Source organism: Rhinopithecus roxellana, chromosome 1 (assembly GCF_007565055.1).
Source record: "Rhinopithecus roxellana isolate Shanxi Qingling chromosome 1, ASM756505v1, whole genome shotgun sequence".
In the NCBI taxonomy this organism is placed as follows: domain Eukaryota; kingdom Metazoa; phylum Chordata; class Mammalia; order Primates; family Cercopithecidae; genus Rhinopithecus; species Rhinopithecus roxellana.
Window position 1 is genome coordinate 12,525,559 of NC_044549.1, and position 11,787 is coordinate 12,537,345.

At 39.2% G+C, this 11,787-nt stretch overlaps 1 protein-coding gene across 2 annotated transcripts; it reads left to right on the forward strand.

Moving 5' to 3' along the window:
- The first annotated feature begins 1,543 nt into the window (after positions 1-1,543).
- Positions 1,544-11,473, forward strand: C1H3orf38 (chromosome 1 C3orf38 homolog). Of its 2 annotated transcripts, none has more exons than XM_010374101.1 (3): positions 1,544-2,045; positions 5,100-5,341; positions 9,550-11,473. In XM_010374101.1, exons 1-3 carry the CDS (start codon positions 1,919-1,921, stop codon positions 10,162-10,164), a joined length of 984 nt encoding a protein of 327 aa, XP_010372403.1. In that variant the 5' UTR covers positions 1,544-1,918; the 3' UTR covers positions 10,165-11,473. The 2 variants fall into 2 exon arrangements, with proteins under 2 accessions (XP_010372403.1, XP_010372404.1); XM_010374102.1 differs by having other exon boundaries at positions 9,553-11,473.
- The last annotated feature ends 314 nt before the right edge of the window (positions 11,474-11,787 follow it).

The window sequence follows — 11,787 nt, forward strand, 5'->3', positions numbered from 1 at the left end:
TATAAAATACTAACATCCTCTCCCATCCCTGTCTTCCGGATTTATTTTTTTCCATAGCATTTCCTGGCCGACTATATAGTTTCTTACATGTTTACTGCCTATTTCCTTCCACCAAAATGCAAGCATTGTTTTTTGCCCCAGTACAAAGAACAATAACTGGCAAGTAGGTGCTGAACTATAATACATTTTTAATGAACGAATGAAATAAGTTGGACATGCCCTCCACGTGGTCCCACACCAACATATTTTAGCACTTATCTTGTCAGCTCTTTACTAACAACACTCCCAAAAGCTCCTTGAAGAAAGGTCAGGGTCACGTCTCTGAACCTTCAATAGTAGCAGGCATTCATTAATACTTAATTTAAAATATGAAGAATTGCTGTGTTGAGCAAATGGTACCCCAACTAACATCCACTGACAATTTCACCGTATTTTGAATGCCATGTTTTAAAGACTACATGTACACTGTATGACTGATATTTAGCTATTGTTTATTTTTGAGACAGGGTCTCGCTCTGTCACTCAGGTTGGGGTGCAGTGAGTGTGGAGTGATCTCGGCTAACTGCAACTTCTGCCTCCAGAGTTCAAGCGATTCCCCTGCCTCAGCCTCCGAGTAGCTGGGATTACAGGCGTCTGCCACCATGCCAAGCTAATTTTTTTGTATTTTTAGTGAAGACGGGGTTTCTTTATGTTGGCCAGGCTGGTCTCGAACTCCTGGCCCCTTGTGATCCGTCCGCCTCAGCCTCCCAAAGTGCTGGGATTACAGGCGTGAGCCACCGCGCCCGGTCAATTCTATTTTTTATATGTAAAAATATATTTTAAAGTTAAATTTGCTCGCCAGGATCTGCAGATGTGTACATTTCAGCTACTAAATGGCAATACCCCAATTAAATGTCAACTGATCAAAAACGGGCCTTAAAAATGGAAAGAGAAAAAGGCAAGTGACAATTTAGTCTGATTCCTGTTTAGCAGAGCATGACTATTTCTCTCGTCAATGTGTGTTGCTACCATGCCAATAGTAGTATCAGCTCTTTAGTAAGAGCTCTTCAGTAAGAGCCACGCACTGTTCACCCCGCCCCCACAACCCCAAGAGGTAGGCATCTCCACTAGATCCACTTCCATAGGAAACTGAAGGGGAAAAGGCTAAGGAGCTTGCTTACAGTCTGAGTAAATGGCGGAGTAAAACCCTGGCAATCTGGCGTCCAGAACCCCCAACCTTAAATTGCGCGCGACATCGCCTCTTCTAAGGCCGAGCCGGCAACAAGGGAAATGGAGGCAAGAAACTGTCCCGGCGTGTTTGAGAGGAAAGTCCGCTGGAAGGCGGCCAGGCACAGTGGATTATCTATTTTTAACTTTTCATACTATAATGTTAAACAAAACTAAATTATTTTAGTTTACTTAATTTAAGGAATCAAACTACCGGCTCACCCAACTCAGAAGTGGCCGCAGAAGACATTCAAGCGCTCCCGGGGGCCCGGCCCGCGGGCGGGGAGGAGCCGCCTCCATTGGACGGCCCCGCGGCATCACGGGAGCTCGCGGTGCACCCGGCTTGCGGGCTGCTTTCTACGCACCTGCACCTGCGCAGCCCTCCAAGGCGGTCTTTTGGAGGAGGGACTTCTCTTTCGGTAACCAGCTCCCTTGCTGAAAGTGTATGTTCTCCATATAAACCCGGCACTTCCCTTAATTGAGATACGTGGGACTTCACTCCGTCCCCAGCCCGGAACCACAAGCGGGAGCACTTTGTTTCCTGATTGACCTCTTTGGCGATTACTTCCGCCCAGAGGCCTGGAATACTCGAGGCCCTTCGACGGCGAACAACAAGAAAGGCACTTCCGGTGTCTGTTGCCAGGCGCGGGCCCAGTGGGCCGTAGGGGCGACATTATTGCCGTCGTCTTTACCCCCAGCCCCGGGGGTGGAGATGTCGGGACTCAGCTCTTCAGAGATGGAGGGCTGCCGTAACCTGCTTGGCCTACTGGACAACGACGAGATCATGGCCCTATGCGACACCGTCACTAACCGCCTGGTGCAGCCTGAAGACCGCCAAGGTAAGAGCGGACCCTTCACCTAGAAGGCTGCCGCCCCTCCCCTGGCCTCACGCCTACCCCGCTTAGGCAGAATCCTCGGGAATCTTGGCCGCCGCGGCAGATCCACGGCTCTGCAACCACTACCCAGACTTGGGCTGCCGGGTCAAGGGAGGGAGGTGGTGGTGGTGATGATGGCGCGGCTTCCAGGTTTTATCCATTCAATATTATGGGCAGCGCTTGTTAATTCAAGGATTCGGAATAAGTCATTAGTAATTTTTAAAATTTTTCTGGGGAGCCAGAATGTTTTGCATTTTCAGTTCCGATCAGCTGACGAGAGTCAGCTACCGCTCGGGCGTTTTTCTTCAAGTTTGAGTGGGAGGAGGTTGGCAAACATTTTCTATGTCTCTGGTAAAAAGCAACTACTGTAATTAAATGGCAGACACCTTGAATCCGTGTCTCTTTTTGGAGGCAAAATTTTTCAGAGCTGATTTTCGTACTAGGAATACATACAAGCGAGCTAAATACATACTCCGGTGGATTTTTAAGAACTATTAGTGCGAAGTCTGATTGTGACTAGTCCATGTAAAAATGTAAAGCGTTTGTTCATTTTGTGTGTCGGGTAGCTAGTTTTATTTTAAATTTGCTGAATTTTACTTCAAAACGTGAACAATTCCAGATTCCCATATTAGTATATGATTATCTTTAAAAGATTCTGCCCTTTTAAAACTGGGTTTTTCTGCTTAAGTCGGATTTCATTTTTGGCATTGAAGAAAGTCATTTATCACTTTGAGCCATAGACACTTAAAAGAGGAAATTCCAAATAATTAAGACCTAAAATAGTTTTAGACTTACATGGTTCTTCAGCGTTTGTCTTACATGCCTTCACCTTCTTACAGTCATGGTGAGTGTGAATTTAAAATTATAATGGGTAAAATGCTGCGTTTAATTGATAGGGTATCTAAAAGCAAATAAGAAAAAAATTCCCAGTTCAAAAACGTTCAAATGACTTGAAGAAACATTGTTGGGACGTGGGGGAGAATAACATTTAAGCATATGAAAGTATACTCAGTGCCTTTAGAAACTAATGAAATGAAAACCAGAAACAGAAGTTGTCTTTTCTGTGTAACAGATTGGAAAAAAAAATTAAAAATATACACTATAAACTTCAAGTGTTCATGATCAGGTGAAGCAACTCGTTGACAACTAGTGAAGGAGTTTAAGTTAAAACTACCACTTTGAAGAACAAATTTGACATCTCCTAAAATGGCAGATTAGACACATACTCGAGACCGACCTAGTCTTCTCAAACTTGAATATGCTTTTGAATCTCTCAGGGATCTTGTTAAAATGCAGGTTCTGATTCATTAGTTTTAGGGGAGGCCCAGAAATTCTGCTTCTGACAAGCTCCAGGTTGATGCTCATACTGCTTGCCCCTTTGGGTACTGGGAGATATGTATGAGAATGTTCAAAGTAACAGCGTTTGTAATTGGACACAGAGTAGAAGTCTGTAAACAGAAGAATAGCTAGGTACCTTGTGTACAGTGATATAACTAATTATGATATAGCAGTGAAAATGAACTAGCTATGTGTATCAGATTACTCCAGAAAATATTAAGTGAAAAGCTGATTATAGAAAACTATATACTGTGTATGGATGGATTGAATTTATAGCACAATTTAAAACATACCAAACCAAATATAGTTCAGGGATATATACTTATGCTGTACAGCTATAAAAAAAGGGAAATTTTAAAGCAACATTTAGTATAGTAGCTACTCTGAGGTGGATGAGAAGAAAGAGGAATAGCATTAGGGAAGAGATGAAATGGGGGCCTCAAAGATAGTATTATTTCTTATGTCCTAAGTTAGGAGGTATGCATATGGAAGTTCGTCTTATTGCCATTCTGTATGACTCACACATGTCAGAAATATTCTTTGGTCTGTGTTTAATATAAATATTTTAAAATACAAGTCGGCCAGGCGTGGTGGCTCACGCCTGTAATCCCAGCGCTTTGGGAGGCTGAGGCAGGTGGATCATCTGAGGTCAAGAGTTCGAGACCAGCCTGGCCAACGTGGTAAAACCCTGTCTCTACTAGAAATACAAAAATTAGCTGGGTGTGGTGGCACGCACCTGTAACCCCTTGGGAGACTGAGACAGGAGAATCCCTTGAACCCAGGAGGTGGAGGTTGCAGTCAGCCAAGATCGCGCCACTGCAGTCCAGGCTGGGTGACAGCGAGACTCCGTCTCAAAAGAATAAAAATTAAAATAAAAAGTATAAAAATACAAGCCCTGGTTCTCCACTTTCTAGAAATACAATAATTGGGCCAGATGCGGTGGCTCACGCTTGTAATCCCAGTACTTTAGGAGGCCAAGGCAGGCAGATCACGAGGTCAGGAGATCAAGACCATCCTGGCTAACACGGTGAAACCCAGTCTCTACTAAAAAACAAAAACAAAAACAAAAAAATTTAGCTGGGCATGGTGGCAGGCACCTGTAGTCCCAGCTACTCAGGAGCCTGGGGCAGGAGAATGACATGAACCCGGGAGGCAGAGCTTGCAGTGAGCCAAGATCGCACCACTGCATACCAGCTTGGGTGACGGAGAAAGACTCGTCTCAAAAAAAAAAAAACAAACAATAATTGATACCTAATATGGCCTCAACTTTCATTATCTGTAGAGGAGATAGGACTAAAATTCCTTGACATCTAAAATATTGTTGTAATTGTCCCTATTTTTAGAGGTTGTACATGAATTTAGGACTGTTGGCCTTATTAGAAAAAATGTTTTTCTGGCTTGATTGTTTTCTTAAAATGCAATTCTTTAAGAGAAAATGCTGAACTTTCACTGTCACTTATGGGAAGTGAAGAGATTTTAGGTAAGGGAAGTTTAAGGCATAAAGACATTGAAAGAAAACTGACAATGGACTTCCTGTTTTTTTTAAGTGATGGCTATCATGCAGCAGCAGTAATACTGTGAAAAGAGCTTGTAAATATTATTTAATAGAGTTTCTGCTGACCTGGCACAAATTTGTAAGTGCCTCATGATTTTTTATTAATCTTCGCGATTTCTTTCTAGATGCTGTTCGTGCGATATTAGTGTACAGCCAAAGTGCAGAAGAACTTCTAAGGCGTAGAAAAGTCCACCGAGAAGTTATATTTAAGTACTTGGCAACACAGGGGATTGTTATACCTCCAGCTACTGAAAAACACAATCTTATTCAGCATGCAAAAGATTACTGGCAAAAGCAACCACAACTGAAATTGAAGGAAATGCCAGAGCCAGTTACAAAGACAGAGGACATCCAACTCTTTCAACAGGTAAAATAAATCTTATAGTTCTTTTCTGAATCTTTGTTCTGTCTGAAACTTTGTTGATAATCCTAAATCTTGGGGAACATGGTTAATAATGTTTGTGGGGTTTTTTTATTTTTATTTTTTAAGAGATTCTTGCTCTGTTGCCCAGGCTGGAGTGCAGTGGTATAATCATAGCTCACTGCAGCCTTGAATTTCTGGGCTCAAGTGATCCACCCTCCTCTGCCTCCTGAGTAGCTAGGGCTACAGGCATACACCACCATGCCTGGCTAATTTTTAAAATATTTTGTAGGGATAGGGTCTCAACTATGTTGCCCAGGCTGTTCTTGAACTCCTGGCCTCAAGTGGTCCTCCCACCTCAGCTGGAATTACAGGCATGAGCCACCATGCCTAGCCTATTTTATTTATATTTTATAATTTTAACTTTGTTTCATATTCTATCAGTCCCGAAGGAAGGAAGAGACCAGTAAAGCAACTAAAAGAAAAAATGTTTCTGACATATCGTGATATGTATGGAATCATCTATTGATATGTGAGAGAAAAAGTATTTTTCAATATCAGCATCGTCAAATGAGGACTATTGGATTTTTAGAGAGTAAACTTCAAGGTTAATTTTTTTTTTTTTCCAGTGGAATACTGTTCATTTAAAAAAGGACTGCTGATACATGCAACAACCTGTATGAATCTCAAAAACATTAAGTAGAGCAAAACAAGCCAGACATAACATACTATCTAATTACTTTTATATTAAAGTCAATTCTAGGCAAAGCTAGCATTTGATAATAGATACCAGAGCAGTGGCTGCTTTGAGTGAGGGCGAGGAATTCAAATTGAATGGAAAAGGGGCCTGAGGAAATGTTCTGGGGTGATTGAAATGTTTTGTATTTTGATCTAGATGATGGTTATGTAGCTGCATACATTTGTCAACATTCCTCATGCTGTGTGTTTAGTTTTGTGATTTTACTATATGTAAATTAATTCCTTAATAAAATACTATTATAAAATAAGCTGTCAATTAAATGGAATTAACTTCAAGTTTATATTGAGTTTATGTTTCCATTGAACAATCACTAGTGCTGGTTAAAAGTGGCCTATCGACTTACTCATTTCTTTTATTTTTCTCAAATATTACTGATTTATTTATATGCAAATGCCTATTTTTTTTTATATCTTCACTTTTTTTTTTTTTAAATTATACTTTAAGTTCTAGGGTACGTGTGCACAACGTGCAGGTTTGTTACATATGTATACATATGCCATGTTGGTGTACTGTACCCATTAACTCGTCATTTACATTAGGTATATCTCCTAATGCTATCCCTCCCCTCTCCCCCCTCCCCACAATAGACCCCGGTGTGTGATGTTCCCCTTCCTGTGTCCAGGTGATCTCATTGTTCAGTTCCCACCTATGAGTGAGAACATGTGGTGTTTGGTTTTCTGTTCTTGTGATAGTTTGCTGAGAATGATGGTTTCCAGCTGCATCCATGTCCCTACAAAGGACAGGAACTCATCCTTTTTTATGGCTGCATAGTATTCCATGGTGTATATGTGCCACATTTTCGTAATCCAGTCTGTCACTGATAGACATTTGGGTTGATTCCAAGTCTTTGCCATTGTGAGTAGTGCTGCAGTAAACATACGTGTGCATGTGTCTTTTTAGCAGCATGCCTTATAATCCTTTGGGTATATCCTCAGTAATGGGATGTCTGGGTCAAATGGTATTTCTAGTTCTAGATCCTTGAGGAATCGCCACACTGTTTTCCACAATAGTTGAACTAGTTTACAGTCCCACCAACAGTGTAAAAGTGTTCCTATTTCTCCACTTCCTCTCCAGCACCTATTGTTTCCTGATTTTTTAATGATTGCCATTCTAACTGGTGTGAGATGGTATCTCATTGTGGTTTTGATTTGCATTTCTCTGATGGCGAGTGATGGTGAGCATTTTTTCATGTGTCTGTTGGCTGTATGAATGTCTTTTTTTGAGAAATGTCTGTTCATATCGTTTGCCCACTTTTTGATGGGGTTATTTTTTTTCTTATAAATTTGATTGAGTTCTTTGTAGGTTCTGGATATTATCCCTTTGTCAGATGAGTAGATTGCAAAAATTTTCTCCCATTCTGTAGGTTGCCTGTTCACTCTGATAGTAGTTTCTTTTGCTGTGCAGAAGTTCTTTAATTTATTAAGATCTCATTTGTCAATTTTGGCTTTTGTTGCCATTGCTTTTGGTGTTTTAGACATGAAGTCCTTGCCCATGCCTATGTCCTGAATGGTATTACCTAGGTTTTCTTCTAGGGTTTTTATGGTTTTAGGTCTAATGCAAGGTTAATTTTAACTTTAGCTCTGTGTAATTTTTTTTCACTTTAGAAGAATTTTATGGCAAATTATTTCTCACTTTTAAGACGTTTTTGGTATTGCAAAAATGTCATGAAAACAACCTAAAATTTTACTTTAAAAAAATTTTTTAAAGTTCCAGGGTATGTGTGCAGGTTTGTTAAATAGGTAAACATGTGCCATGGTGTTTTGCTGCACCTATCAACCTATCACCTAGGTGTTAAGCCCAGCATGCGTTAGCTATTTTTCTTGATGCCCCGCCCCTACATTGGAACCTAAATTTTTTTTTGCTTTTTTTTTTTTTAGCTAGAAAAAGTTCTATTGTAGAAATTTTCTCCAACGGACGTTGGCTGTTTCTGTTCTTTGTATCTCCACTGTACATTTTAGATATTGCACAAATATTTAAGTGTTCCTTGAATTAACCTCTAGGTGATTTGCAGATTTTTAAACTACATACCACATTTTTTGAATTAATGAGGTTTCAGAGTGAGAAAGCTTTGCCTTCACATTAGGAAAGAATCTTCTAAGAGCTTTCTTACTTTATGTACTGATAAGAGCATTGACTTTGAACTCATACAGATACAACTTCCAATTAGGGTCTGCCATATACTAGGTGTGTTAACTTAGGCAAATAACTTGACCTTTCCGAGCCTTGTTTTTTAAATCTATAAAATGATCATAATAATATCTATGTCCTAGGGCTTATTGTGAAGGTAGGAAGAAATAGCTCTTAAGTACCACACACAGTGCCCAGTATATTGAATAGCAGGTGCTCAGTGAACCTAAGGTCTCATACATCTCGGTAAAGTAGTGTTGTGGAACATATGGATGAATGAGATCTAGTCTATCAGGTAGATTTTTACAATAACTTTTTTTTTTTTTTTTTGAGACAAAGTCTGTCCTGTCACCCAGGTTGGAGTACAGTGGCATGATCTCAACTCACTGCAGCCTCCGCCCTCTGGGTTCAAGTGCTTCTCCTGCCTCAGCCTCCCAAGTAGCTGGAATTACCGGCATGCGCCACTACACTTAGCTAATTTTTGTATTTTTAGTAGAGACGAGGTTTCACCGTGTTGACCAGACTGGTCTTGAGCTCCTGACCTCAAGTGATCTGCCTGCTTTGGCCTCCCAAAGTACTGGGATTACAGGCATGAGCCACCGCGCCCAGTTTACTGTAACATTTTCTTTGAAAAAAGAGAAATAATAGAATAAAATTAATCCCAGTTATAGAAAATAACCTGTTTCAATCACCGTAAGAATGTCTATTTAAAGACAAATGAAAATGCTTAGTTATATCAACTTTATGTAATTTATATGCAAAATGCATCCATTTAAAGTGAACATCTTGAAGGTTTGGAGTCTTGCTCTGTTGCACGGGCTGGAATGCAGTGGTGCTATCTTGGCTCACTGCGACCTCCGCCTCTCAAGTTCAAGTGATTCTCCTGCCTCAGCCTCCCGAGTAGCTCAGAATACACCATGCCTGGCTAATTCTTGTATTTTTAGTAGAGACGGGGTTTCACTATGTTGACCAGGCTGATCTCGAACTCCTGACCTCGCCATCCGCCTGCTTCGGCCTCCCAAAGTGCTGGGATTACAGGCGTGAGCCACTGCACCTGCCCAGTTCATACTAATTTTTTAGTTGGCCTTACTAAACCTTACTCTCTTAGCTGAATTTTCAGCATTTTAAGCTGGAAATTTCTAAAATGATTTTTCTCCTTTTGAAAAAAGATTTTTTACTATGCATAATGGGTTCAGCAAGTTCACATATAATTCATTTCTCTCTGGTGTAATGGGTGCATTCAAACTTTGAATAGGATAGATAGAAAAATAAATATGAAAGTTAAACCTTGGTGTTATTTTGTATTTATTTTATTTGTTTCAATCAGCAGGTGAAAGAAGATAAAAAAGCTGAAAAAGTTGATTTTCGTCGCCTAGGAGAAGAATTCTGTCATTGGTTCTTTGGACTCCTTAATTCTCAGAATCCTTTTCTGGGACCACCTCAAGATGAATGGGGGCCACAGCACTTCTGGCATGATGTGAAGCTTAGGTTTTATTACAACACATCAGAACAAAATGTTATGGACTACCATGGAGCAGAAATCGTGAGCCTTCGTTTGCTGTCACTAGTAAAAGAAGAATTTCTTTTTCTCAGCCCCAACCTAGATTCACATGGATTGAAATGTGCATCTTCTCCTCATGGACTGGTTATGGTTGGAGTTGCTGGGACTGTCCATCGAGGAAACACTTGTTTGGGCATTTTTGAACAAATTTTTGGACTCATCCGCTGCCCTTTTGTGGAGAATACTTGGAAAATCAAATTTATCAACCTGAAAATTATGGGAGAGAGTTCCCTTCCTCCTGGAACATTACCGAAACCAGCTGTTAAATTTGAACAAAGTGATCTAGAGGCCTTTTATAATGTAATCACTTTATGTGGCACCAGCGAAGTACGACATAATGTAAAGCAGTTTTTGGATAGTGGAACTGGGGACCAAGTTTGATGTAGTGGAAATTAGACATTGCTGAACAAAAGAGAACTGGGTTTACCTGACCCTCTAAAGCACTAAGTACTGTCAGCCTGAAAAAATCTTCTGTACAGAAACTCTTCCAAATACTATCTCAGTAATGTCTGAATTATTTCAGATGTGAAAATTGACATATTTTAGTTGAAATACCTTTCTGGACTACAGACTTACATATTATGTGAATACTTACTATTTCTACCCGAATTGCAGCAAATGTTCTGAAAGCTTAACGCAAATAAATCCCACTTTAGATCTGACAGCTAACTGTGTGCCTTAGAAACCAGGTAATATTTTCCTTTTACTTAGTGAATATTCTGCTAATATCTGCACTTTTCATGTGGGAAAGGATTAATAATGGTCCAGGCTTCCCCTCTTTAAGTTTCTTGTTTACTTTTGTCTAACTCTGGATAATTGTATTTTACAAATACATCTCACCATAGTATATTTTTAAAACTATTAAGTATTTTAGATCAAAGGTCTCATTTTAGAAAATTTAACATTCTTTTTGCAAAAAAGTCCAATAATTTAAAAGTTTAAGAAAAACTTACTACCTCTTTAAATATTTGAGAGACGTTTTTCAAAGTTATCAGCTGTAGTCCAAGCTAAATATCTTTTGTAATCTGCACATTTTCCTTACTGTTTTTGGGCAATGATAAATACTGTTCTCAAAACAGACTTTATTCTTACCTAGGCTTCAGCCGACAGTTTTATAGAGCCGTTATTATAATATGATATAGAGGAAATATGCTGTTGAAATTTTAAAGGTATGTCCAGTTCCTAACTTTTAAACAAATTACTCTTCCTCTTGGTTGATCTTGGCAGAGGTGACAAAAAAACCCAAAACAACCCCATGCATTTATAATGTGTGTTTACACATATACATAAGTATATATATATACTCCCACATTATAGCTTAGAATGTTTAGTTTTTTACCTTTCTGTTACTAGGTTTGAGTTACATGGTTGAGTTGCCAAATTATTTACATGCTTTGAAGTTTAAATTCTTCATCACCTAGCAACTGTTTGCTGATCATGGATTTTCTTAGTTACTTTAATTTATAAAAGTACCATTTGGAAAAAAACTCAATTGGAAAATGTGATGATGTATTTGTACATGTTACTTTTTCCTTTACTATAATCATCTAGGGATACTGATAAGAATTTTGCAAATAGGAGGCTGAAAACTCATCCTTTTTGTTTTTTTAATGCTATGTCTTATGAGGAATACGAATTGGTATGTCCTAAAATAAGAATAAAGGTGGGAAATCCCTTTTGTCTGCTATAAGAATAGTGTATCATTCAGATTTAATTTGTAGTTGTGTTGCTCTTAAAGTTTTAGGCATTTAACCAGAACAAAGAAAATTTTATAACTGCTAGTTACACTATTATTGTAATATAATTAAGTATAAGGAAAAGAGTGTGCAAAATAATTTCCTCTCATGTTTTTATAAAGGTACACAATCAGGTCACAAGTCCATCTTTCTCCATCCTATACCTCTGCTTGAGTTTTGAAAACTGGGTTACCTTTTATTCCTTAGTTTGAAGTTTGAAATACCATTATAAAGTGTAATAGATAAACATCCTAAGTAAAGGATGAAA

What these genes read in the sequence shown, in the direction of transcription:
- C1H3orf38 (XM_010374101.1), top strand. Translation starts at nt 1,919, where the DNA reads ATGTCGGGACTCAGCTCTTCAGAGATGGAGGGCTGCCGTAACCTGCTT. An exon ending in GCAGCCTGAAGACCGCCAAG is followed by an intron (nt 2,046 to 5,099) that starts GTAAGAGCGGAC and finishes ATTTCTTTCTAG; the next exon opens with ATGCTGTTCGTGCGATATTA. An exon ending in ACATCCAACTCTTTCAACAG is followed by an intron (nt 5,342 to 9,549) that starts GTAAAATAAATC and finishes TGTTTCAATCAG; the next exon opens with CAGGTGAAAGAAGATAAAAA.